The 27,994-nt window shown below is 40.8% G+C and overlaps 1 protein-coding gene across 5 annotated transcripts; it reads left to right on the forward strand.

Annotated features, from left to right (window-relative positions):
* The first annotated feature begins 101 nt into the window (after nt 1-101).
* Nucleotides 102-27,994, forward strand: gpatch8 (G patch domain containing 8). Of its 5 annotated transcripts, XM_063472209.1 has the most exons (10): nt 4,148-4,225; nt 5,131-5,166; nt 9,419-9,437; nt 12,481-12,553; nt 17,757-17,798; nt 20,118-20,185; nt 22,088-22,174; nt 22,267-22,410; nt 22,507-22,637; nt 22,918-27,994. In XM_063472209.1, the coding sequence occupies exons 6-10, from the start codon at nt 20,159-20,161 to the stop codon at nt 26,771-26,773; spliced, it is 4,245 nt and encodes a 1,414-aa protein (XP_063328279.1). In that variant the 5' UTR covers nt 4,148-4,225; nt 5,131-5,166; nt 9,419-9,437; nt 12,481-12,553; nt 17,757-17,798; nt 20,118-20,158; the 3' UTR covers nt 26,774-27,994. The 5 variants fall into 5 exon arrangements, with proteins under 5 accessions (XP_063328276.1, XP_063328279.1, XP_063328277.1 ...); XM_063472207.1 differs by lacking the exon at nt 17,757-17,798; XM_063472206.1 differs by lacking the exons at nt 5,131-5,166; nt 9,419-9,437; nt 17,757-17,798 and adding an exon at nt 102-242.

Here is a 27,994-nt window from a genome sequence, read left to right on the forward strand (position 1 = left end):
AACATTCACACAAGTAAAATACACATTGTGTAGACGTAGTCATGTTGATACGGTCTAGCTTTCCATGTACAACGCTGGAAGTTGTTGGTGGATATTGGCAGTGAAGTGTAAATTCACCGCAGACCGTCCTCCTCACCACAGCGCGCTTCTGTTGGACACAGACTGAGCGAGTACACAACTGCTGCTGCGTTCAGAAAATGGCCGACAGATTTTCTAGGTTCAACGAAGAGCGTGATTTCCAGGTAATGCATGTTAAATATTTGGTCCACCTCCATATTTTTTAAAGTGTCGAGGTGTTTCAGTAAGTTAATATCTATTTGAAGGTTAAGGACAGTTTTGACGTATCGTGTACACCATCGTGCATTTCGCTCTAGATCCCCGTTGCTAGCACTGCAAGCTAGCTATGCTAACGCTAGTGCACTGCGGCTCTTTTGATATTAACTTGCCTTACGGCTCAGTGTTCGCTTGAGTGCTATATTTGACCCATGTCTTGGGTTATCGTCTTCATTATCAACCGTTTCTTTCTGAAACTACAAACATTTAACCACGCAACAGCAAAATAGATACTGGAGTTCCAATTAGCTCATTAGTGACCTTGGGCATTCTGATTATATTTCGACATATGCTAAGGATGGATAGTGAGCTAACATAGCTAGCTTGTACGCACATTGAGCTGTTGTAGCATTAATAGCCATAAATGGCTGTATTATTTTGACAGCTGAAATTCCACCACAGTTGGTCATCATCAGGTCAAGATGAATCTAGCAACAGATAGCTGTCGGATATTATTCAGAAATTGCCTCCGGTATCGACTTGAAAACACAGAGTATAAGTTAGGAACATGTTTAGAGACACATTTTAAGTACCGTGTCCTTGGTCATTTATATACTGATTATCTGCTAATGTAACTGTGTAAATGAATTGTCTTTTAGCATTGGTTTCACACTGATGTACTTCACTTTTGTTTTGTTTCCACCCGCATTTGAACGTCTGGCTAAATATTGACACAGTAACTGGGAGTCTTTGTAAATATTTTGCGTCAGCTTAAGGTCAGTCGTGACTTTATCTTAATAAATACATCTCCGATGCCAGTTAAAAATCTTATGTTTGTGACATGACGTTATTCAGGTTGTATATTTGGCTTGGTTCTGTAGCTGAATAGATTAATTTCACAACCTCTGTTTGAGCTGTTTGTCCCCCACTAGCCTATCTTGGATCTAAGACCGCACCCAGTAGAAACAAAATACTGTTATGCTTACCAGACTACAAAATAAACGTGCATCTTGACTGTTGGTATTGTTTAATTATAAACACTTCGCTAGAGGGTCATTCGTCCACTGTGTAACTCAATTCTTTCAAACTTCTAAACCTTTTTTTTTTTAATTTTTGTGGACTTCCCACTTTTGCCGTTGTTGTTGTTGGGCGGTCTATAAGCTGTTACTACAAGTGAGAATGAAGTAACTGTTTTAACATCTGTTTGAAATGTGTTATCTGGTTCAAAGATACTTCAGAAGAGTGGATACATGGCAGTGTGGCGATTTGAATCTCAGATATCATTTGATGCACATGTTCATGCTTTTCTGTTCTTAATTACAGTACACTAATGTGGAAGGAGTTTTAATAAATAAAACAAGCCCATCACCAACACATTTAGTCTGGGGATTTCAAAACACTGATTCTAGGAAGCATCAACCTATCTACTTGAAAAACTTGCATTGCCACATTGTACATACATGGACATAGTTTAAGTACTTTTTGTCATGTCTATGTCCCCTTTATTTTATACTTTTTGTGAGTAGAGACTTTCTGTGTCCATAGCAGTGTTCAGGCTGGGTTAGTTTATGAGTTTAAAGCTTTTAATTGAGTGCTAATCCATGGATGAATGCTTGTGTTTATGATTTCTGCTCCTATTTCTTAGATTTTTCTGTTCCGTTATTAAGATACATTTTAAAAATGACATTAAAGCATGTGATCTTTTGGGCTGGTATTAAGCTTTTTGGTTAAAATTGGGTGTATTTTGGTAATATTATCAAACATAATTACAGTTGGTAATCAGCTGTTTCTTTGAGCAGTGTTGTGACAAACTACCAGACATGCAATTAAGTTCTAATTATAAGCTTGCATATAAGAAACTGTTTTGTTTTACCCCCTCTGCACCCACTGTGGAACTTGGGTTTTTTGCTGGTTTGTCAGTGAGAGATGAATCGATGTGTGGTCTGAATGAGTCTGTTGAGGGCAGCTCCAGCACAGCACAGTAGAGCTCTGTATGTGAGAACTGCTGCGAAGGCATTCATATGCTCAGTATTCAGAAAGTTTCTCTCTGACTCCATGGATAAAAGCTTGCTGCCAAGCAACACTATTCAGGAAACACCCACAGATGGTCTACCTAATATCTATAGCACAACTAGCCCAACAACCCTGTCCTCTTTAATGACTTAGCAGTGCTGTTGGACCTGTAGAACATGACTAGTCTTGACTTGCAGAATAATATAACACAATTCATGAGCTCCTGCAAAGAGTAACTCTCATTTCCTAATGCGATGTGGTATGGGGCATCTATTTAACTGCAATAGCACAAGTGGCAGTTTACTCTCGTAATGCAGATTGGAGAACATGGTCAGAGTCATTTCTATGCAGCACTGGTGTGGGGTTCATGTATTAAGAGTCAGAGTGATGAGGAAGCAAACAGCAGTGAAAATTAGAAGTCATTGTGGTGGATAGAGGCAGTGTTGATAGCACATTAAGTGGTTTGGACAGAAAGTCAGGAGAAGAGGAGATGAGGGGGGAACTGCAGGGAGCCATCGATTTGTTCACAAATAAGCCCTTTGCGCTTCCCAAGCAGCTCTTCTTCTCATAATCCCCGGCTTCGCTCATGCTGATGCAGGGTCCTGTTTCGTCTGAATTAATGACAGCAAGTATGGCATCTCATCACCTCATTATAGTAGGCTGAATTAAATAGTTGCTTATCTCTGCAAAACCAGGCTTCCTAAAAAAAAAAAAAAAGTGCTGCAGTTCCATTGCCCAGCCACATAAGCATTGGTTTCTTTTGTTTTTAAACAGACATTTCTTTTCAGAGTTTCACAAAATGACCAAAGTGCTGTATGCTGTAGAGTATTATCAGTTATCATCCAGTGCAAGAAGACTTAGGAATATAAAGGGAAACTAAATATTCTACTGCTTACAAAACTTTGCTTCTTTTTCTTTTCTATTTTTTTAATAGTTGCTTTTGATTTACCTGTCCACACATATCCTGTTTGTAGATGCTACAAGTAAATAGTAAATAATACACCGTCCAATATCTTTGTAGTCTTTCATAATTCTGAGGGTAGAATAAAACAAACTCATAAACATGACCTTCGTCTCTCCTCTGCTGCCAGAGAAAGGAAGCCATCTGTCTCAGAGTAGAAACTGCTCTGTAAGCTCACTCCTTCAGTTGGGGTGGTAAGCCCATTACTCACTCTCAGCCTGACCCAAGATTCAGTTTGTATTTCTAAAGCTATGCTTCATATTCAGTCAGATATCCTGAGGAAGCATTAAGTCACTGTAACTACTGGAAGAAATTTAACGTGAAATAAAGAAATGGAACTCAGCCCTGTCACTTTAGTTTTTAGTCAAGGTTATCAGATCTTTTAGTTATTTGTGTGCTGGTCTGTTGCTCAGTGTAAAGGGCAGCGTAAAGGTGTACCGGGCACAGGACACTCCTCCCTTCACATTGCTGTCTCATTGTTTTGAAAGTGCAGACATAAGAATCAAGCAATGTGTTGTCTTGAAATGCAGATTTTATGTTCATTCCTGAGTTCTTCCTACAAATTTCTCCCTTCGAATTGCTATCAGTGCTGCAGCAACTAATGGTTATTTTCACTGCGTGTCTAAGTAACAGCTATTTTCTCAATTCAGATGAATCATTTGATCTCTGAAATGTGAGAAAATTGTGAAAAATTACAGATCTTCGCCTGTGTTTAAAAAGCGTGTTTTGTCAAATTATTAGTCAGAAGACCAAATGATGTTTAATATTTTTATTTGAAAATGACTTAACTGCTTCTTTTATCAAAGTAGTTGCCAATTATTTCTTTATTAATTGACCAGTTTTCTACTAGAACTGCTTTCTGATATATTTCTACTTTACACTTTTAAATGTGTCCATCAGGGTGGGAATCACTTTGACCAGTATGAAGAGGGTCAGTTGGAGCTGGAGCAGGCATCCCTGGACAAGCCCATCGAATCGGTAAGGCTGCATCCATCATCCTGCACCATTGGACCAGCTGTGAGAGTGGATATGATTGGTCCAGGGAGCAATAAGAACAACACCGTTTACTCCATTCATACTGTCCGTGTAGCTGCATCCAGTGTTTTCTTGAACACATTGCCACCTAACTTGTAGAATCACTTGTCTCATGTGCATTAATATCCTTTAAGTCCCCCCCCCCCTCCACTTCCCATGTCCTATGCCTACTCCATTTCTTGTGTGACAGTTCAAAATAAGTATGTATAGGCTAGATGTTCCTGTTTTATGTAGAGCTTAAAGATAATCGTTAGATTTTTGTATCAGTTTCCCATTAGTCATTGTTAGTCATCTAAACGCTAGGAGAAGAAATTGCTGTGAAACCATGGAGTGGATGAAGCACTGTCATTAGAGGCTGGTTTTTGAGTACTTAAAGGAAAATTCATACAGATTTTAATATGGATACGGCATACACGTTACACATAGGTGTAGCATGAGTTTATATGCTAAACAAAGCTGGTCACTTTGAGATTTCAAGGCTTTTTTTTTTAATTTGTATTTTTTTAATTTAATTTATGTAGTCCTAGATAAAGTCTTAAAAAAGGAAGACAAATAGAATGCATTTTGCAGTGCTGATATGTTTTTAAAATGACCACATTAGTTAGTTTACAGTTGTATATCTGATTGTTTTGCAGTTTGTCAAATTTATGTTTATGAAAACTATGCAGTGCTTATTCCACCCCATTTAGCAAACAAGCGAGTGCACATTAGATGGTGTGAGTGGATACATTTGTGTTTGAGTGAGTGTGTGTCTATGTAGCTTTAGAATTTGTGTCTTAGTGTTTGTGTCTATAGGACAGTTATCTTATTGTACACAACTTGGGGTGTTCGACATTTCTCTCCTGCAGCGAATTGGCCCCTATTAGCTAAGCAGCAATGACCCGGTTTGTATTTGCACGCTCTGCTTTCTTACTCCTATCTTTAGGGTCCTTGTAACGCTTCTCTGACTATCTCTCTCTCTCTCTCTCTCTCTCTCTGGCTATCTCTGTTTCACTACTGTTAAACTTTACATCTATTCTCTCTCTACCTCAGTTTCTCTCTCGCTCCCTCCCTACTACACAGTGATTCGGTGTACAGTACCCTCTGTCATTCTGTGCTGGCATGGTGCTTGTGCAACTGGGACTGCATTTTTCGCTGAAAAGGCACTTCGATAATAGCGCAGGCAGCTGTCTTCTTTCTGTCTTTCTTACTTTCTCCATACCCCCGTTCTGTCTCTCAAGCAGTGTGGTGAGCAGGCCCAAACTCTGCTTACTTTCAGTTTTAGGTCGCTTTATGAAGCATGTCAGATAGAATCAGTAACCACATAGAGTTAAATAACTGTGAAATACAATTCAATTATTATAAAAACAGAAACAAATTCTTTACTCACAGAGTATACAATAGTAAATGGGTATAATGATGAATGAAAAATGATGAACTTAGGTGAAGTCTGAGTACTGTAAAACAATTTCTAACCACAATATTAGCTTGAAAAATAACTTGCATGTTTTGGATTAAACATAGCTGTATGCTATAAAAGGATTTTACCGAGCCCTTGATTTGACCAAGCCTTGTCGAATTTTTAAGGAGGGTAGTAGGTAGTACTCTGTTAACCAAGAACATTAAAAGATTCTATCTATGTAGAATTTTATGTATGAAGCAGTTCCTCACAGATACAAAAATGATCGTACTGTGTGGGTGAGAGAGGGAGAAAACAGTGAGGGGGAGAGAGGTGGCCTGCTCACCCGGCTTAAGTGGCTCTTTTGCTCCTGCGCTATTATTTGTGGAGGGGTCCTGAGGGCCATGCTGCAGCATCACACAGCTCCTCACACGTCAGCAGAGGTGTTGTCAACTGTCACTTAATTGCCAGTACCGTTAGTGTTATTGAACATAATTGTTTTGGATGGTGCATGCTCAAAAACAAGGTGATTTTACCTACAGTACTGTACAAAAGTATTTAGGCACCCACCATTTATTCATATTTTCCTTTCAAATAGCCAGACCTTCTTGTAATTTTAAGTGGCCTTGTGCAATAGCTCTCCAGGCTTTCTGAAGGTCTTTAAAGGTTTTTCTTTGGACATTAACTACTTTTTCATGTATTTTAAGTCTAGCTCTTAAAACGAGAGGCCATTTTCAGAGGCATGTTTGTTGCTATTGTTTCTTTGTTTTTTGTTTCTTTTCTTCTTCTTTTTTTAAAGCCACTTAACACTGACCTGTGAGTCACAGAAGCATAAAAAAGGCACCTTTTCAAGATATGAACCTGTGTTTGTTTCTACTCTACTCATAGCTGAAAATGTAGCAAAGAACCACATTTAAATAATATCCCTAGGCACTTTGTCACTAGCCGCATGTAATAGAAACATCATTTGTTCCCATTTGTATAGTTGAATCTATGAAAAATGTCAACAATTACAGAGTTTGCCAGGCTTAAAATAGTATTTTTGGAAGCTTTTGCAATTTAATTCTCAAAGAGCTATTAGCCATAAACCCAGCAAATCTTGCTGTGGTATGTTTTTTAAAAAATATTTGAGTCTCAAGAACTGGAGGACAAAATGGCAGGCCTTTAACAAAAAAAAAAAAGCAAATAAATGTATCTGAAAGAAAACATTAAACGTGGGAAAAAGAAACATGATATTGTTATCAATATGTACGGAAGAGTTCAGGAGAGGGGTACAACCATTTGTAAGACCTGTTGGAGGCTCTGTCATGGTTTGGGGCTGCCTTTCAACCAGTGTTGTTTGAGATCTTTTCAAAATTGAAGGAATTATGATCACAAAAGAATATGTGTAACACCTTCATTTTTCAGCCTGACAACGATGCAGTGGAGTAAAGGCATGCCTTTTTATAGAAATGCACACTTTGGAACATTAACAATCATGGATTGGTCTCCCCAGACCATGGCCCTCAACATTATTGAAGCAGTGTGAGATCATCTTGGCTGAACTTCTGTTTTTGAACAGAACTTCTGTTCTTTTCAAAAAGCAGCCATCATCCAAAGAAGAGTTTTTAACTGACCTCTAATTAGCCTGGAGTACTATTCCTGAGGACTACTTAAATAAATGATAAGAAAGTTTAAGAAGGTTCAGGATGTGCTGATGAATAAAGGTGTTCATTCCAAATACTGACTTTCATGCTCATTAGAATTGTACAAACTCTGGTTTTTTTTTGTTTGTTAGTTTTTTTGCAGATGTTTCAATAAGTCGTTTCACCTATTTCCCATTCGCTAGCAAAATATAAATAACCGAGGGGTGACTCAAGACTTTTGCACAGTACTGCTATGCAAGCAAATATCAGATGATATTTGATGATTCAGAAGATATTATGAGGCTGTTCTTAATTAAAAAAAAAAAAAGTGTAGTACAGTTTTTAAAGCAAAAAACGTAACTATACGACACATAAATACAAGTAGATCTGAAAGTCTGCATCAAATTTTAAGCGAAGTTATTATGTTGACACTTCTATCCCAGCTTCCGTAGTGAAAACTTCTAAGGCAGTAGAATTTGTGGCAGTTGATCACCAGTGTTACATCTCGGAGCTGTTGGTGAATGCTTTGGCCCAGCTTCTCAGAGCCCCTCTCCAGCCACTTATTGTGTGTGATCTATAGGCAGCTAGAGGTCTGTGGTACTTTATTGGGATCTTTTTTTCTCTTCCTATCTTTCCCATTTGGTCTTTGCTATTTTCTCTAACACTGTTTTTTGCATTGCATGTGTTAACTTGATAGCATTCAGTACTATTTCCTCTCAACACTCTGTCTTACTCACAACTACAACCTCTTCTCCCAGACTCATTCCCCCCACGTCTCTTGACCCTCCTAGTCCCTCAATCCTACCATCCTCCTTCCTTCCCTGACCTGACCCAGTACCAGAGCGATATGCAGTGGGCAGCCTCAGAGCCATAGAAACCACACGGATGTGCAATCCAAGAAACATGTGTATTCAGGCCACAGGGAAATTTATTTCTTTATTATGTATTTACTATGCTTCTTGTAGACATTATGATTGTCTTAAAGTTACCAAGGTTCTAATAGGAACATTTGGGTGACAGTGTTCAGCTGTTACTGAAGTATGTAGGGTCTTGCATTACAGCCAGACAGTATCTGACACAGCTGTTTGTCCTTGTTTGACTTCTGTCACATAAAAGGTAGGAAGAACAACAGCACAAGCAAAAGGTCAAACACAACTGACCCACATTTTTCACAACACCACAGGCTCTAAATTTACCACAGCTACCAAAGGGGTCATAATTGAGACTATCACAAATGATTTAAGTAGCTATTGGACATTAACACACTCTCACACACAAAAAGAACAGGAACACTTATCTGTTTAGAGGTGTTTATTTCTTAACTACACCGTTAAATTTCCTCACCTTGAATTGTGGCTTCAGAATTATGAGGTAAGTACGTGTTTTTAGTTATTTTAAATAAAATTGACACCCCCCCTTCTCCCTAAATTAGTAAGTGAAATCTTTAAAATCTGCCACATCTACACATAGGCTTATTATTTTATTTATTTGCCTTTTTCATGCACTTAGATGGTTGTTTTCATTTAGTCATACGTAGAGTAACTGACAACTACAGAGTTTCACTTTCAAGGCAATTGCTAAAATGAACGAGGAGCTGCAGAAAGCAATCTTGTCTACCACCACTGAAAATATGTGGTTTTTGTTAGCTTCGGTCCATACATTTATGAGTATGCCTGTCCAGTATTGGCATGACTTATTAATCTGAGCTAAAGCAATTTCTCACACCCTGACAGGGACACACACATACTGTCTCATTAAAAGGGCTGCATAGGCTCTCACTAAAAGTAAATACTCTGAGGTCTCTAAATGGGGTCCCCTGCATATCACTTCCCTTTTTACATATCTGTTGCCATGCACTGTGCCATTGAAAGCACATTGCACACTCTTGAACACCTCCTCTTGTAGAGGTCTTTGTTTGGATAACATTTTCTATTTTTTTTCTTTCTCTTGTATTAACAGTCAGTTGGTGGATTTATTGAAATGCCTACCTTTTCTGTTTGTATACAGTATTATGTTTGTTTTAAAGCAGAGAGAGATTTGTATTTTTAAGAACTAGAGAAGCTAGCAGAATTGCAGTTGAAAGCGTTTGGCCGGTTTCTTACGTTGTGTCACGTGTGACTGTTTTTTTGACAGCCCAGTATTTTAAAGCCAGGTTCGTATGGAAATGCCTTCACTCCACTTGCACTGCTGTTGGACTCGCCGTCGTTGCTTTCATCTGTCTGTCTGTCTATTCTTTTGGTGCACTCGTCTGTTCAACACCCAGTCTGCTCCTCATCTCCGCCCTCTAACTTTTGCTGAACACATTTTGAACGCATCGTTTTCTCACTGTCAGCAGTTGGAACTGTTGCCTCATCCAACATGCCCTTGCTGGGGTTTTTTGTTTGTTTGTTTAGTTGGGGTTTTTTTTTTTGGGGGGGGGGGGGGGGGGGGTGTTTTTCCTAGTATAATTACTTGATTTAAACTCAAAAAATTGATTTGTGAAAGGGAGCATATACATTTATGGCACTTGAGTCTGAGTCTTTTTTTTCTAACAACCACGTTTTGTACTGGAAAAATAAATCAGCTAACATCAATTGCGCAGGGGATGAGGGAGTGCCTTTCTCAGCAGTTAGTTCAGGGTGGATTTTATTTTCTCAATTCCTTCTTCATAGGTCAGCTAATTCCCCTCATCAATAAATGCTTTTTTGTGTAGAGTCTTGTCACACTCCAATATTGCAGTTAAGGACAGAAGCAGGTCCTGTGTCAAGAACAGGAGTGGCTTTCACTGCAGCAAATTCTGCAGTGTTTTCCCCTAACAATAAATTCAGAGCACATTTTGTCTATTAGGCATGAAGAAATGATCCTTAGTGGCCATAAAGCCTCTAATTCTTATAAGTCCTTGCCCAACTGCTAGGCAGCAACAAGTAATAAACAGTGATTTGCAGGACTTTTTAATTTAGCCTTCAGTGTCCTGATTTAGGAGTTGATTCAGGCAGTCTGTCTCCAGTTGCCTTCCTGCCATGTTAGTCCCAGCACATATTTCTCTCTTATCTCATTCTACAGCGGAAAGGATCTGACAATCGCACAGTAAAAAGGATTAAAAAAACAAAACAAAAAACCAACCCATCAAACTGTAACAGAAACAGGAAGTGAAGAATTCGAGTCTTTCTTGAGCATTTGCTGCAAACATCAGCCAGATGATTTGGATATGTTATTCTTGTCACCAAAATGCAAAGTATTTTTAAGTGTCCTGAGTATGTCATATTGTACAAGTATGTCACTTGTAAAATAGGGCAAAGGAAGGCAACAGTTTGCTTTGAAAAACCACCTTAAAAAAGGGCTACAACCAGATGTATCTCAATTAAAGTCTCATGGGCGGAGATGCAGTATGCACACTGCGTGTGTGAGTACCACTCCCCTTCACATGCACTAACTCATACAAGCCCAGTTCACTTTCACCACCCTAGAAACTCACCCTCATCATGGCTCAGCCTGCTCTGTTCTGCTCCCAACCTCCTGTTTTTACCAAAGAGAACTAATTGAGCCCCGTTGAGCCATCACTTTCCTCTCTGTGCCTGAACCACCTGAGACTAACACAGTTGGAGTTTTGTTAACCCGCCCACACCCCTCAGCCCGCCCCACTCCTCTGTATGTGTACCATTCACAGTGCGCTACTAACACCGACGATCCTTTTTGTTAAAACTCTTTAACAAAAAGCTGCATGCAGTTTTTTTTCTGTTTAAACCCCTTCACTTTCTGTTTGTGAAAGTTGATGTCAATCTCTTTGTGATTATAAATATCCTTTTTGTTTGGTTTGTATGTTTTTTGGTAGAATGCAGCACTCTGGTGAATGTTAGACAAGCTTGGAATAGTTATAATCACAACAGCAAAACACTGCTTATTAAGAAATCTCATTGTTACCTGTTTATTTGTGCTTGAGGATGTACTGTAGTGTGTAGTGGTGGGACGGTCTTGCATTTCACTTAATGTTTTTGTTTTCTTGCTGACCCATACTAGTGATATAACGGTCTCCGACATGCACATTTGGCCCCACAGTGTGCTGAGAGTTCCTGTTGTGTATGTTTTTGCACTCCTCTTGCCTCTTTGGTTCATTATCAGTTGCTTGATCTTGTGATGCGTTTGTCATAGAAATCATTAGTATTAAAAGAAAAGCCTTGCACGCACGTTCAGAGGCCTCAAGTAGTCTAAAGGTATGTTTTCTCGTTTCTGAATACTAATGATATCTATGAAAATATCAAATTATAAGTGTTGAAATTGGTGGGATGTGACGATTGATAACAGACCAGAGCCGCTAAGGATGTCCAAAAACAAGCACAACAGCTATTTTTCGTATATCTGGTGGGGCTACATGCACACAATGTGTTCCTCTCTTCACCTGCACACCCGCATATCCCCTCACACATGCATATTCTATCCACCCTGGGCCTTGTAATGGTAATCCAAGGCCCACTAGTTCCACTTCTGTCTCTTCCTGTTGCTATAATTTTTTGTGACAGCTGCATATGTTTCATGGTGCTCTCCTTGTCATGGTTACAGAATCACAGCAAGCTTGGAGTTTCTGGTCTTTGTTTTGTTTATGCTAGATTTCCATACCTGTTCTGTGTTACTTTTCTTTGTGTACTGAGATCTTGCTCTGTAGTGGTTCATATATGTATGCGTGTGATACATATATCGCCCTCTCCTTCCTCCTTCCTCCTCCTCCTCCTCTTAACTTCTCAGTTAGTGGATGTGACTTCATGTGTTACCTTTATCAGTGAAAAATATAGAAATAATCACGCCCAGTTTCTTTGCCTAATAAAGGTTTTTAAAATGCACTCCTACTTCAGTAGGATATCTTGTAGTTTACAGATTACATCTAGCCTCATGTATTGTTCATAGTTGAAATTCAACCCTTCCTCTCAGTCTCCCACTTTTTATTCCCCCACACCCAGCCTCCCTTACCACTCTTTGTGCTGGAAGACACTGATTAATACACGCTGTAGGTGATGACGATAATGACGATGGTGTTGGTGGTGGTGGTTGTGCTGATGATGGTAGCGTGATCTGAGTGTTATTTATTTATTTATTTATTTTTTCTTTGTTAGTTTTTTTATTTTAATTTTGTTTTTATTTTATTTTTCACCCGTGCCTACGGGTAAAGCTCCTCTTATTATTGGAATATTTTTGGTTTTTTTCTTCTCTTCTCTCTCTGCTAGGATAACATCGGGCACCGGCTGCTTCAGAAACATGGCTGGAAGTTGGGCCAAGGCCTTGGCAAAACCATGCAGGGTAAGGGCACACTCTTCTTTACACTTAAGTTCAATGTATACTGATGGTATTGGAACACTATGTATCATTTTCTTTCCCCTCACATTCCCCCTTTTGTATTATTTTATTTTATTTTTTGTGATAGATTTTCTTTTCTCTTTATCTTTTCTCTGCCTTCTTCCTTTGTATCTGGTAGTGTGAAATTGATTGTTATTTAAGGAAACATTGTAGTTGTTTTTTTGCTCTCATACTGCTGTTACTTTAAACTGAAAGAGGGAAGAAAATATTCTTGACCTTGATTAAGACTTAGGGAAGGGACTTTGGGGCTTGGGAACTAGAATGGAGCTAGTCATCTTCACATAATGCTTTAGTTGACAGCAAAGTTGAATCTGCCCTTTGTTCACATTCAGATTCAGTGCTTTTGAACATACAGTTTGCTGATATGGTGGTTTCTTTGTTGCCTCCAGGGGACATATTTGTTTTATCTATTTCAGATCATGTCCTGAACTTGAAAGCATGTGCTGATCATATCAGAATTTTCTAAATATGGGATAAAGTGTTTATCTTATCTCATTTTTAGCTAAATTGGATTTCTGTTAAAACATGAGTATTTATTTATTTTAGTTGGATAGGGGTGCAAATAAATGAGAACACATTAGCTGTTTTTTTTCCATTGCAAGAACCTTTCCCAGGGACTAAAGACTTTTGAAGGACCTCTTGATTTTAACTACAGAGGCCACTTTGTTACAGTAAAGTGGACCTCATAAGTTGGCAGTTTATAAATATGTTAATCAGCAAGCTAGTATTGAACAGAGTGATGATTCAGAGAAATGCAAAAAAAAAAGATGGTTTTACAGCCATTATGGTCTAAGTTCCTAATAAACATGCCTACACCTCCGCGCACCTCCACAACCCTACAGGAATGCACTGCATTGCCATATTTTTGTAATCAAAAAGAAGTTTTTATGCTGTCCATTGTGTGGTTGCTGTGTGTGTGCTGGTCATCACACACCCTACAGCTCTGAGACCGCAAACAGAAGTTAGTAATAGGGACCATAGGTCCACTAGTTGCAGACATTTGATCAGACACTGTGTTGGACAGTCCCATTAGTTGAACACTTCTTGTAACATTAAACTCAGTGTTTTTGCTGTTTACCCTGTATACCTATGACTTTATACAATTGATGAGTCCAGCATTTAATCTAAAAATCTGCTTTTCTATTACTCTAACTGCATGTCCAAGAACATATTACATTGTATTACTCTATTAGTTTAAGGATTGCTTTGTATTTTGAGAGTGACTCTGAAATGCTCAGTGACCTCTGCACTAGAACAAATTCTCTAAGATGTAAAAGGCTTTAGACTAAAAAGCTGCATTAAGAGAGGTTTACTTTCTCTTGGCCATTCATAGTAATCTAATGGCCTTGTTTATATTGAATTGCACGAACTTAGAAGGCTGCACATAGCTGAGCGTGTGGGTTAGACCTTGGCTGACGTTGGCACCTCATTAGCTCAGACCTGCTGTGCTCATAGGCTCATTGGCTCAGTGGCAGTGATGCAGAGCCTTGGCATGTCTCCACCAAGCCGTTTCCTGTCTCTTCACTGGCTTTCCTGTTCTCATCAGCATCTTCATTTTCTCCTTTTCCCCCCTCTTTCTGTTTCTGCTCGTAGCCTCACCCTTCCCTGAATTCTGCCCAAAAAGAGTGATGTATAGCATTCTATATGAGTGATGTCAATGCCTTCAGCGCAAACGAGTCCTTGCAGTCTGTTAAGAGTGGAGCTTGTTTTTCTACATAGCTTCTGGTATTAATCTTATCTGCCTCCTCCTCTATGTCCCTTTCTATCCACTGGATCCATAACATTTTAGTCATGTCTGACTTATCCATCTCCCTCGCTCACTTAGTCTTGCTCAGTTGCAATGCTTTCTCAAGTGCATTGCCCTTCCTGTAAACCTAGCAGTAACATCTGTTTTCAATATCGGCATTTTATTGAGAAACACCACTAATACTGTAAAACAGTGAAAAGCACACGCCCAAATTACAAAGTTGTCTTAAATGTGTTGGGGCTTAGGCAGAGCTTAAATTGGTTGCTTAAATTTACTTGTCTTATATATACAGATCTATAAACATGTGTCCAGGATAGTGCTGCTTAATTGTTTTCATCTAATCCAGATCTCCTTGTTTATGTGGTTCTGGGAATTGGATTTTTCAGTACACCGTATTGCCAAGTAAAAGAGTGAGAAAAGGGGGTCTTGAAAATGTCTTGGACTGTGTGCTTGACAAAATTGGAACACAGACTGCCTAACTAAACAGTGTCCTTAATTTACCAGAATAATGCTAAGTGTTGACATTTGGCTGACCAGTAGAGGAAGACGAACATGATGAATCCTCTTTCTACTGTTAACATAGAGCTGTTATGTATTTTTTGTTGGTTTTATTTGAGTGTGGAAAGGTATTAAAGTAAGGTAATCACTATAGTCGTTACCTTTTTTGCTCATGCAGAATTACAGCATGCAAGGTCTGTTCTTTCCATGTTAAAATGTTGCTTCTAGGAATCACTTGTCCTCCAGAGACACTGAGCTCTCATGAGCTCTGGTTGTTGAGTTTTATTGTTGCTGCCACCCTAGCAGCTCTCACATGTACATATATGGCCTTGGCTCCTAGTGTTGTCTCTCATAGGTATTCTCAGGCTGACCATGGCCAAGGACCAGAGTAGGCCAAGAGGCTGCTTCATTTCTTTCTGGGCAGGCTGACAAGTTTATGGAGGGTAACAACAGCAGAAATTTCAGAGCTTAGCGTTCAGTAACCATCATTGTTTATTTCCATCTGGCCATGAACCAGTGAATAGCAGACTATTTGATGTGATAAGGATGTGTGCTTTGTGTGGAGGAGAGAACAAGTTGCAGAGGCTGACTGTGCTCTTGTTTTTGCCGCTGGCACCAGTCATGTGGTTATGTAAGCATCCTGCTTTGTGGGCAGATGAGACTGCGGCAAATTGTGTCCAGTTGTTGTGCTGGAATTAATGGCCCAGTGTTGGAGCACGCTATCTCCTGTTGAATTTTGCTAATATACTTAGGAGTAGGCATATCACATAGGTGAACCATTGCATCTCATTGAAGTCTGCTGGATAATCACTATAATCTTCCTCTTCTTTCCTGTCCTCTTTGCCTGAAGAGACGGTTGATGAAATTTGACATTAAAGCATTGTGTCCCCTTTTTTAAGTTTTTCACTGTATTGACTCTGTTCTTATTCTTCTTTTGTCCCTTTTGCCCTTTTTTTAGGTAAGGTTTGTTGGATCCTCTGTATGTCAGTGTGTGTGTGGGTGTGTGGGTGGGTATGTGTGTGTGTGTGTGTGTGTGTGTGTGTGTGTGTGTGTGTGTGGGTGTGTGTGTGGGTGTGTTTTCTTTTCCCACTCTGCAGTTGACCTCAGTGTAACACCCCTTTTACAGTTTATCATAGGCTAATGGCCTCTGTCAGCTTCCTCCTCTTTGCTTTATAATCACTAAACCTTTATTTCAATCTGCTTATGAGTAATGTGCTTCAATTTGAACAAAGGACGATCCATTTTAAATCAAGGTAGATTTAGGAAGCCATGATTCATTCAAAATCCTTAGAATCATCATCTCCATGTATGTTAGATTTTTTCCCCCCCCCTTCTTAGAGTTTCCGTGGCTGCTGTTGGGTAATCTGATTGGCTGTAACCATGGCTCAGACTGTGAATGGCTTGCAGAGTAGACAAGTTCTCTCCCCTCTGCTTGTTTGCCTGTTTCTACCTCCAAACCTGTGAAACTCATGTGTATGTGTGTGGTCATTATGTGGAACTGAGATGCGTGTGTGTCTGCTACTGACCGGGCCATAGAGTCAACTTGCAGGGAAAACCTCTCCACCTCTTACACCCCAATTGTCTCTGTCCCCATGGTCACAGGCTCCCATCCTCCCCCCGTTTCTTTGCCCCTTCAGCATAGCATGTTTGTCCCAGAGGTGCACTTCTGCCTGCCTCCAACTGTGTCATTCACCTGGGGCTTTAAGCAGTGTTGGAGGTAGCACACTAAACTACTACGTTCACATGATATAGGACTATATGACAAAACGGTTGGATGCACAATTAACATCTTTAGTTGTACTTGAGTAACGTTGCTGTTCCATAGCAATAAAGAAACCACTCTAAGCACTGCTCAAAGCCTTGCTGGCTCTTCCCTCAGGTACATTTTATGTGTAGTTTGTGTTCACTTTTTCCATGGTTAAGCACATCCCAAAATGAGCTTGCTGGCGGTAGGCTAGCGAGGAAATGAAGGAATCTCAGGGAGATTTGCTAACTGGGCTGACAAGCATCTGCAAGGCAAAAAGCTCAGAGGGGGAAAATGGTGGTCATCCCTGGAGGCACCTATTGTCTCAATCTAGATATTTGACCACATCTTTAAAAAAGCAAAAGTATAGTTTTGATTCATTACTTTTCTTAGGCGGTAAGCCTCCCTCTAGACCCAAAATACTATCAGACGTGGCAGTTTCTAGTCTGTCCTTTACGCAGAATAGCTCCTTTAACAGTTCTTATTTGATGAGATTTCACTTTTTGTTTTGTTTTTTGTTTTTTTTTTATTTCCCAAGCTAAAATGTGAGGGATTTCCAGGGTTTTACTTGATGTAAAACCAACCTGCTTTTCCACTACAGGAACTTATTGACATGTAACCTTATGAGAACGTGAGGAGTAAAGGTGGTCTTCACTTTTTCAATGCATACATGCATGTATTAGTGAAATGGTAGCATTCTTCATGATAAAGTTTAAAACCATGTTGTTTGAACTATGTTATAGTGTTGGTTCATTTAGCACAATCTCCTGAGGGGAGCTCAGATTTTGCTTCCGCAACTCCCACTGCCCCATTTTGAGGGGAGGCTTGTGTTCAGTTACAGGTCGCAAGTTCCCATAGTGGAAAAGATGTAAGGGGTGGTAATTTGTTTTTTGGGGTATATTTTGTTTGAGAAACAAGATGACATCAGGCTAGGGGCCTGGGGACTGGGATAAGTGGTTGGGAGAGAGTGGTGAGAGGAAATCCCTGTAAGCACCTAGCCCTGAATGAAGGGATGAGGGGGGGTGGGGCGGTTGACACACAGTAGCCCCTCTGGTAATGAACCCCCCTAAATCCCATAACCACACTCCCAACCCCACCCTCCCTTCTCTATGTGCCTCAATCTTCCTGCTTAACCAATTGGTGTTTCTTTTTTACAGCGATTTGATCCTGCCCATGTTGTGCTGATGGTAAACTTAGTGGTAAATGTTATTTTATCCCCCAATTGAATTGTTTTCTGTTTGTTTTTATTTCTCCAATTTTTTTTTGTTTGTTTTTCCTTTCATCAGAGCACCAATGCTACATAGGCTTTAATTCTCTCTGTATTAGTCTTCATTCTGCTGCTTGTATATTACCATGCATATGTATTACTCTTAGAACATTGTCATTTTGTTTGTTTTCAGTTTTTTTTTCTCCAAAAAACCTTGTGATTCACACCCTGTGATTTAGATGCACATTGTTTTTGTCTGGTCCCTTTCTTTTTCACTGGAATGGGTAATGTGGAAGTATTGTCACTGTGTTTAAAGATTGGTGATAGTTTGGGATGACTGTAATTGTTCATTAATCTATAATTCTAGGCCTGACTTGTGACTTGTCAGAGAGACCACTGCAGTGGCTGGCTAACAGACTAAACCCTGTTTTTGGTTTCACTTCTGCTGCTGCTTGACAAAGGGCATGAACTTACATGTCCAGGCTATCAGTAGTCTTGTGATCTCAAAATCAGCCGTTTTCTTTCACTTCCTTAGTTTGAATATGGCCACAAAAATCATCCAATCACTGTTAGGTATTCTGTTTAAGAAAAAAAAAAAGCCTGCCTAGGTGACAGACACTGCCGTGGGACTGAGAGTGCAGGCAGGCCGTTATACAGGGTGCTACTATGCCCATGCATTTATGATTTTAAAATGACTATGTCATTGGGCTATGATGGCTAAAAGAAACGGAGATTTGCAGTACATTTTTTTTCTTACTTTCCTGTCTAGGAAAGTAAGAATGTGTAAGAAAGCCGCTGCGGTTGTGATAATTTTGAGATTTTAATCAAAACCAAAAGGTTTTGAACATATTATTTACTTATTACTTATGTTTCGTTCTCTTGATTGAAAATCATCTGTATTTACGAATAGGAGAATTCTATTTTCTCTTCTTTATATATGGCACCAACTGGTAGTAAGTTTACACCTTATTTAGCGCCACTGTAATTAAATATTAGTAGTTTTTCCATATGCCCAATGGTATACATAGAAATTTAATTTGTGGAAAAACCTACATTGGATTATTGGATTTGTGGGAGGGGAAAAAAACTGAAACCAAACTGAATTGATAATCACTATCAGTGTGATTAATTATTACATCTGGCTGGCATCAGGAGCAGCAGACTAGTCCAAATTCTCTTTATGCCTTTTGTTTTGAGATTCCCCTGTCTGTCTGTCTGTCCCCCCCTCCTTCTCCTCCTACTCATGCCCATGTTTTACCAGGTAAGTATCCCCATCCCTTGCACTGTCACCATGGCGATACCTGGCCTGTGACGTCACTCTGCTGTAGTTCAGTGCTTGTGTCCTTTTTTTTTTTTTTTTTAATTTGACTCTTTCTCTCTGCTTTGTTTGGCTGATTATGAGTGGATCAAGCAATTCAGTGTCAATCTCCAATGTAGTTTTGATTTACATATATTTTATATCTTTAATGTTTCATTCTGTTTTTGTTTTTGTTTTTTTGGTTGTCTTTGGTTTGTTTATTTTTCTACAAGTTAATTTCCTTCTGATCTAGCTCTTTTCACAGCTTACATAACATAGGTTAAGTAAACGGAAGAAAAATCTTTCAGCTTCAGTCATAATGAGGAAAGGGGAGACCTCTGACAAGGGAACAGGTTTGGACCTCAGGACAGTAAATGGTCAGACAGACAGTTCAGCAAGAAGTGATGCAATAGCCTTTAGATAATATTGGGAGCCTTTGTTACTCTCAAGGAGGATGTCGCAGTGGTGTTTTGTGAGCGGTGGCAGCAGCTGCAGCTCCCCTCACACACACACACTGTCTCTCAAACACACACACACAGTCCCTCGAGCTGCAGCGTCCTTGATAAACTTGGCATTCTGGTTTAACAGGACTGCAGGAATGAAAGGATGGAGGAGGGGTGCAGAGAGGCACAAATGAAAACATACCGGCTTAAAGATCAGTATGCTTTGTAGTGTACTTTTATATCAAGACATTTTACTGAGCAATCCTGATCCCCTTGTCTTCATTTACTCCATCAGGAATCCAGTGCAGCTAATTTGACTCATTCATAATGCAAACCAGCAGCCCGGTCAAATGTAACAGGAAGGCTAAATTGGTTTGTAGCTGGTGGCTGCAGTAAGCTGTGAGAATGGCTGGTGTTTGGTTCACTGTAGCTTTCTGGTCTCTTTGCACTTGAAGGCAAAATTCTCTAACCCCAGCACCCTATGCTCTAAAAGCAGGCTGTCTCCGAGTTGGTCCTTCATCCAAGCATTAAAAAAGCTCACCTAGTCCTCTCTCTCTCTTTCTACCCTTAGGACGCACTGACCCTGTGCCCATCATCCTTAAGTATGATGTCATGGGGATGGGACGAATGGAGATGGAGGTATGATGCTCATTTTTATCGATTTGTACACATTTATTTAAGTTGTAGTAGTTGAACCTGTAATAAAAGCAAGATTTGGGGGTGTTCCGTTCTCCCTTTTTTTTTTTTTTTTGCACCTTAAGTGTCCAAGTAGTAGTTTAAGGTGTTTAGATAAATATTATGAACTTGTTTTGACACTGGGGTGAGTGCTTTGACTGTGAAATAGAAATGACTTTGAAAATGAGCAGTTTGGCTAAAATGCTGTGGCCCACTTGGTTATACGAGGTCGCATGGTTTTAAAAATTCCATGTTTCAGGGTTGCTCCTGATGAGTCGACCAGATAGCCTCTGGACGAATCATCAGGAGCTCCAAAGACATTTACATAGCATAAAAACCATACTGTTAATTATTAAGAAACACTTTGTGAGTGAATAATTAGCACCAATTTTTGTATATATATCTATCTATCTCATAGTATGGGATACGTTCCTTTGCTAGGTCCCTTAAGAGAAGTCTCAAGGTTATGGCACACTGACTTCCTACAAGACTACTTTAGTCTAACTGGTCCTGTTCACAACACGCAGTTCATGCAGAGGTGTTCTGTGTTCAACATATTAAAGATCTTGACTGCCATGGACAGTCTTAACCACTTCCAATACTTTCAGACATGAATGATGAATGATTCTAGTTAATGAAAACAAAACATGTAAAAACCACAAAGAAGAATGTGACACCAACACTGATTGATTGATTGAATCTTTATTTTGAACATGTTGAAAAAGTACAACAAAATAGAATTAAAAGAGACAAATGAACAAAACAAAACATAAGGAAAACAAGCAACCACAACTCCAAATAACTTTCATGTTCAAAAAGGAGCAGGAAGAAGCATAAGCTTATTTAATCCCACCCCTTTTCCACTATCTAGTATCAATAGACTACAGAAATACCTCCTTGCAATTACATTATGTCATGTGTATTTTTTCTTTTTTTCTTTTTTTTTTTTTATATATACATATATGTTTCTATCTATCCATACATACGTATATACACATACGCACATATACACATTTTCACTAACCCCATTAACACCTGAAGGATACACAACCTACAAATATATATATATACCCATACCAATATACCCGTGCACCCGCACATACATGAAAATATTAGACAAGAACACCCTGTCAAATCTCTACCTCTTCCCTGTACCCTGTAAAAACCATATCCTTAAACCGCTTTTTAAACTGCGCCATGCTCGGACATTGCTTCATATCTTTACTTAGTCTGTTCCACAGCTTCACTCCACACACAGAGATGCAAAAACTTTTTGATGTTGTACGGATACGAGGATGTTTTAAATTTAATTCCCCCCTCAAATTGTATCCCAGTTTCCTTTTAGAAAACATTTTTAGAATATTGTCAGGAAGCAGGTTGTTTATTGCTTTATATATAATTTGTGCAGTGAGAAAATGAACCAGATCTGTGAATTTTAGAATTTTTGATTTTAAGAATAGTGGATTTGTATGATCTCTGTAACCAGCTAAATAAAACTATGCTTAAATTTTCAGCAAGTATCACTGTCAGTTATTTCAGCACCTGACTTTAGTCTTTGATATTTGTCTTGAAATAACATTTACCTACCTTGGTCGCATAGATGTTTCTACAGCAAACAGTCAGTCAGCATGATAAACGTGTAGCATGATAAACGTGTGTAACAGCACACAAGCGACACAAACTGACCAACTGTTCTTCTTAGAGTTTCCATGTGCTGTCTTCTATAGTCACTGTAGGGACGATGCGTTCAAGGCACATCAGCTCTTCTATGCCCCATATTAAACTCATTTTTGGTATATAAGATGAACTTGGACTGGCTTTGACTATGTTGTTGGTTTATAATGTAACTTCTTTTGTTTGTCCTAGCTGGATTATGCCGAGGATGCCACAGAGAAGAGGAGAGTCCTCGAAGTGGAAAAGGAAGATACAGAAGAACTGCGACAAAAATACAAGGTGAGGTTGTTTAGCTCTTTGTCACAGTGATAATAATTGTTATCACTTGTATTTTTTTGATACTATATTTTTAAATTTCCCACTAAAAACAGGACCAGATGGAAAAAGAAAAAGCCATCGCAAAAGCTCTGGAAGACCTGAGAGCCAATTTCTACTGTGAGCTGTGTGACAAACAGTACACCAAACACCAGGAATTTGACAACCACATTAACTCTTATGACCACGCTCACAAGCAGGTACTACTGTTTAGCAAGCATTGCAGTGCTGATGTAGATCTGTTGTTAATTAAAAACACGATGAAATGATGTGCCCGGTTTCTCTCTGTCTTGCAGAGGCTTAAAGAGCTGAAGCAGAGAGAGTTTGCCCGTAATGTGTCATCACGTTCCCGGAAAGATGGAAAAAAGCAAGAAAAGATGCTGCGGCGATTGCATGAGCTTGCTGAGCAGAGAAAACAGCAAGACCGGTAAGTATTTATTCCTGGAGTGCCATCTGCTGGATGGATTGTGTATATATATTTAATGGGACATGGTGAAAATTACTTATTTTATAAATGTCACTGGTTCATTATGTTAGTCCAAACAAGACAAATTCAACAAAATGTATTTGAACATTTCACTTACTGTAAATTAAAACATATGTTTGTATATTTTAATCTTTTCCAGTAAGCATGATAAAAATTAAAGTCAAAGACCTTGATAGTAAAAATTTGTCCAGCATCAAATTGGTGTAATGTTTTCTTTCAGAACTCCTGGAAGTGGACCTATGTTCAAAACAACTACAGTCGCTATTGATGGAGAGAAAGGAGAAGACAGCAACAGCATGACACCTGAGAACAGCATGACACAGTCTTTGGCAGACACTGCCCTGGAAGGATCACTGTCAGATAAAACTGGTCAAGCCTCCCCAAAGTCTGGTCCAACCTTTAGCTTCTCTCTGGGAAAGAATGCCTCATCATCGCCAACTTCCAGCAGCGCATCAAAAGTCAGTGTATCATTCTCTTTTGCCAAGAAAGCACCAGTAAAACTGGAGACAGCAGCTGCTGTTTTTGCTGACCATGGTGAGGAAGCTTTGGAGACAGAGGAGAGTCAAGAGGGAGAAAAGGCTGGAGGACAAGATGACACATCAGGCTGTGGCACAGACAGCCCTAAGGGACTGTCTGGAGGAGGTGAAGGAGGAGAAGGAGGTGGTGCAGCAGGTACAGAAGAGGTGCAGCAGCCTGATGATGGAGGATCTTTAGCATCAACGCTTAGCAAATTGAAAATGATGATGAAAACCAATGAAGGATATGTTGGACAAGAGCCTCAGTACTACCACTATGTACCACCAGCTCACTGTCGAGTAAAGCCACACTTCCAGTTTTTGCTGTTCATGAAAGCCTCTGAACAGTGTCAGAGCAAAGATGAAGACGACGAGGAAGAGACACAAGAGGAGAACAAGTTTGAAGAAAGTTCAGAACAGACAGAGAGCGGTGTGACAGAGTGCAAGACTGAAAAGGAACAAGACAATGTTACTGTAGATGCTGACCCAGACCTAGTTCCTCTGCCAGCTAAAGTAAAGGCAGAAGAGGAGGCCCCTTCATGTGCAGGAGATGCAGCTCCTGCTGTACCAGCTTCACCCACCCAGAAAGCAGAGACACGTGATACTGTGGATACAAACACTGGTCCGAAAATGCCCACTGGTCCCTTCTTTCCAGTCCTGAGCAAAGATGAGACTACCACCCTGCAGTGGCCATCGGAGCTCCTTGAATTTACAAAAGCTCAACCTTCCCTGTCTTACAGCTGCAATCCCCTCTACTTTGACTTCAAACTGTCCCGTAACAAAGGAGTGCGTGGTGGGAAAGTGGCAAAGTCCCCCAAGCCTGGTGAAGACACTGATGACAAGGGACAAGAAGTGACTACTTCACCATCTGAAGTAGAAACGGCTACTAAACCTGGAACTAGTGCTGACAAAGACAAGCTAGTGTCAAAAGGAGAGTCTGGCCAGCCAGAAAGTGAAGAACAAAAGCCCACAAGTGGAAGTAATAGTGCAAAGAAAAAAAAGAAAAAGAAGAAGCATAAGAAGTCTGCAAAGCATTCAAAACGCAAAGGAAAAGAAAAAGGAGCGGGAGAAGATGCAGAAGGTGAGACTGAGGTAACACAAGAAAAGCCCAAAAAAAAGAAAAAACACAAACGTAAGAAGAGCAAAAACAAGGCTCAAGATCAAGCTGAGGCAACAGGTGAAGAAAAGGAAAAACCTAAACCAAAGTCGGAAGATAAAGCTGCTGCCTCCTCTGTTCAGCTGACAACTGGAGGGGAAGGAGCTACAGGAAACACAGGAGCAGAACTGGGGAAGAGGAAACGTGTTGCTAAGGAAGTACCTTGCAAATCTGGAGCAGAAGGAGGGAATGGAAAATGTACTGACAAGGCCAACTCATCTGAGGAGCACAGTGGCAACAAAAGACAAAAGACTGACACCAGTGCATCTCAAAGTGCCTCGTGCTCCACCTCAGCCCAAAAGAGTCCTGGTTCTGGTAGACCTCCCAGCAGTGAAAGTGAAGAAGAAGGGGGCTCTAATACCCAGCGCTCACGTCATCACAGGTCAACCCCGAGGGAACAGCGCCGCCACCATAGTGAAGAATCAGGGCGATCCTGCAGCCGTTCATCAAGACGGGGGGAACGACGAGGTAGCAGTCGCCGGCGTCATCGTGGCCAAACCTCCCGTAGTCGCTCTTATTCCAGCAGCTCTGAGCGCTCCTCAGCAGGCAGCAGTGCCTACAGCCACCGTAGCCGAAGCTACTCAGACAGCTACAGCGACTACAGCACAGAAGGTCGCAGACGAAGGCGCTCCAAACGTTCATCCGACTCAGAGTATGACCGCAGGAGTAGCCGAGGACGTAGACGATCCAGGAGGCATCAGTACACATCTTCCTCTTCAGAAGACTCACGCTCACGTTCACGCAGCTACAGCCGCAGGAAGAGGCACAGACGGCATCATCGGAGCAGCTCCAGAAGCTCCAGCAGCTGGAGTCGCAGCACTAGTGCAAGATCCTGGAGGCGGAGCTACAGTCGTAGCTACAGCTCTGCTAGCCGCTCCTCCAGTTCAAATAAAGGGTCTCCTCACAGGCGAAGCACTAGGGGTCGAGAGGATAGTGACACCCATCGCAGAGACTTCAACCGCTCACGCATCTACCGCTCCCAGTCTCCACGGTCTTCTTCTTCACGAGGCCTTAACCGCAACACCCATTCATCCAGCTCGCTGGGTCTGAGACCAGGGGGGTCTCGAGATGCAGGAGAACAGAAAAACACGCTAACTGCACGACAGCTGTTGGAGAAGGTTCAGTCCAAGAAAAGCTCTGAAGATTCTACCACAGGAACAAAATCTGGGATTAAGATTAAAGACCCACCGCAGGGCTATTTTGGCCCAAAACTACCCCCATCCCTTGGAAACAAAGCCATGCTTCCACTAATTGGTAAGCTGCAGGCAGGGAAAAAGCCAGCAATTCCTTTAATCAGACCTGAAGAGGGAGAGAAATCAGGGACAGGGAAGAGCTCTGAACCTGAAGGAGAGGTTATATTAGTAGAGCCTATAAGGGAGTTCCCACCTCCACCACCACCTCCACCTCCAGCTCCACCAGTTCAGAAGGTTGAGGAAGCCCCACAGAGCACAGTGACTCAAGAAGAGACACAGCAGCCTGCAACAGAAGACCAGGGGCACCAAGAAACCCGGCCAGTATTTGAACAAGAGCCCTCCATGATGATGCCCCAGTACCAAGGAGAGTCAGGACAGGACCTTTCCCAGAACCCAATGATGGAGTCCATGATGCCTGAAATGCAGCAGCAGCAGGCTGCCATGCATGCCTACCCTGGTTACCCACCACCCAGCTTGGAGGAGGATGGCATGGAGGCAGAGGAGGATGGACTGGCTCCTTTGGAAAGTCAGCCAATTACATTCACACCAGAGGAGATGGAGAAATACAGCAAGCTGCAACAGGCTGCACAACAGCACATTCAGCAGCAGCTTTTAGCCAAGCAGGTCAAGACTTTTCCCTCAGCTGCGGCAGCGGCAGCCGCCGCGGCAGCGGCCACTTTGGCCCCAGCACCCCCTCCACCAGCCCTGCAGCAGATCCACATTCAGCAGCCAACTGTGTCCGTAGCTTCTGGCACATCCATCACCACAGTGCAACATGCCATCCTTCAGCACCATGCAGCCACTGCTGCAGCAATGGGCATCCACCCAGCTCATCCCCACCACCCACATCCGGCACATGCCCAGCTGGCCCAGGTACATCACATTCCCCAGCATCACCTTACCCCCATCTCCCTGTCTCCTTTGGGGCCCTCACTTGGTCATTCTCTGGGACACTCACTGGGGCATGCAGGATTGATCCCTGCCCACCCAACAGCCTTCCTCTCTGGTCAGCCAATACATATTATCCCTGCTTCTGCACTTCATCACACCCCCTTAGCTCTCCACCATGTTCCACACACAGCCCTCTACCCCACACTTTTCACACCCCGACCCTCACAGGCTGCAGCAGCAGCAGCCCTTCAGCTCCACCCACTCTTACACCCAATATTCTCAGGACAGGACCTCCAGCACCCCCCTAACCACGGCTCTTGAAAACAAATGAAAATGAAGTAGTGTGTTCACAACAACCAACCACTAAATGAAAGACTTAACCTGAACTGTCTTGGTTTAGGGTTTTAAATAAAGTCTTTGTTACATCATGCAGGCTAAGATGTGAATCTTATGAGAACTTTACTGGCCCTCACAGTGCAGCACGTCACCACAAAGTGGTTAAGACTGCTGGGTTCAAAATCGACACTAACATTTTCTTCTGGTACATGTGAGATTTTTATTTTCTCATGTTTTCATAGATTTTTTTTTCTCCCCTTCTAAAAACTGTAGACACTTCCTCTAGACCATTGGTTTATATTCCAATTTGGGGAATAGTAACAGCCTCAGAAACTACTGGAGCTTTTTTGTTGTTGTTTTGCTCATTTTGGCAGCCAAAGAGATACATGATGGCTAAAAGTGTAAGCAAAATCATGTTACGATTTAAGGAAGTGGTTTTGTTCTAGAGGTGAACATTTTAATCTGTGTAATCTAATTTCCAGAGATGGACTCTTTCATAATTACTGATCTCTTGTTGTGTTTTCAAATGACTACTCACTCTATTGGATTCTTGGTTTAAAAGTAATTTGTAATGCAGTAACTTGTATATAGATCAGTGTGTAATGTGAAGAAACCCACCAGTGACAGCCATATGAAAAAACAAAAAACAAAACAGATATGGTGTCCAAACAAGTATGACATTGTCATACAAGAAGCCCTCTCTAAATCAGGGGAAATGTGATGAAGGGGTGTAAATCTCCTGAATACTCTGAAGCAAAGCTCTTGTTCCCTGAGATGAGGGTACATCTGAATCAATTGCACTGAAATCTGTACATCAAGATGGTGCCTGTGCATCATATAATAAGATTGTAGTATACTGCAATAATTGTATTTTTCTGTTTTTTAAATTATTTTCCAGAATGCTCTTCAAAAGAAGAGCTGTGTTTGGCTTTTTTTTTGTGTGTAATTTTGTAAATAAAACTGCTGTAGATTAACCTATTAACGTTCTACTGGGTTGACACTGCTGTTGGGGGGAGGGGGAAAAGCAGACAAATGACAAGTTGGATGGGAGGTGGACACATGTATTTTATCACGGTGGTTTGTTCATCCCTGCTGGGTTGCCAAACAGCAGTGACCTGTTTAAAAAGAAAAGTAGCAACTCTGTATTTTTTAAAGACTTAACTCTGTTTCACCAAATAAAATCCTGAGTTTGTGTGTCTTTTTCCA

The sequence above is a fragment of the Pelmatolapia mariae genome, linkage group LG4 (genome assembly GCF_036321145.2).
Source record: "Pelmatolapia mariae isolate MD_Pm_ZW linkage group LG4, Pm_UMD_F_2, whole genome shotgun sequence".
In the NCBI taxonomy this organism is placed as follows: Eukaryota; Metazoa; Chordata; class Actinopteri; order Cichliformes; family Cichlidae; genus Pelmatolapia; species Pelmatolapia mariae.

Coding starts and splice junctions, on each gene's coding strand:
- gpatch8 (XM_063472206.1), top strand. CDS start 198: ATGGCCGACAGATTTTCTAGGTTCAACGAAGAGCGTGATTTCCAG. Junction 12,554..20,117: donor CCTTGGCAAAACCATGCAGG/GTAAGGGCACAC, acceptor TTCTACCCTTAG/GACGCACTGACCCTGTGCCC. Junction 22,411..22,506: donor ATGACCACGCTCACAAGCAG/GTACTACTGTTT, acceptor TCTGTCTTGCAG/AGGCTTAAAGAGCTGAAGCA.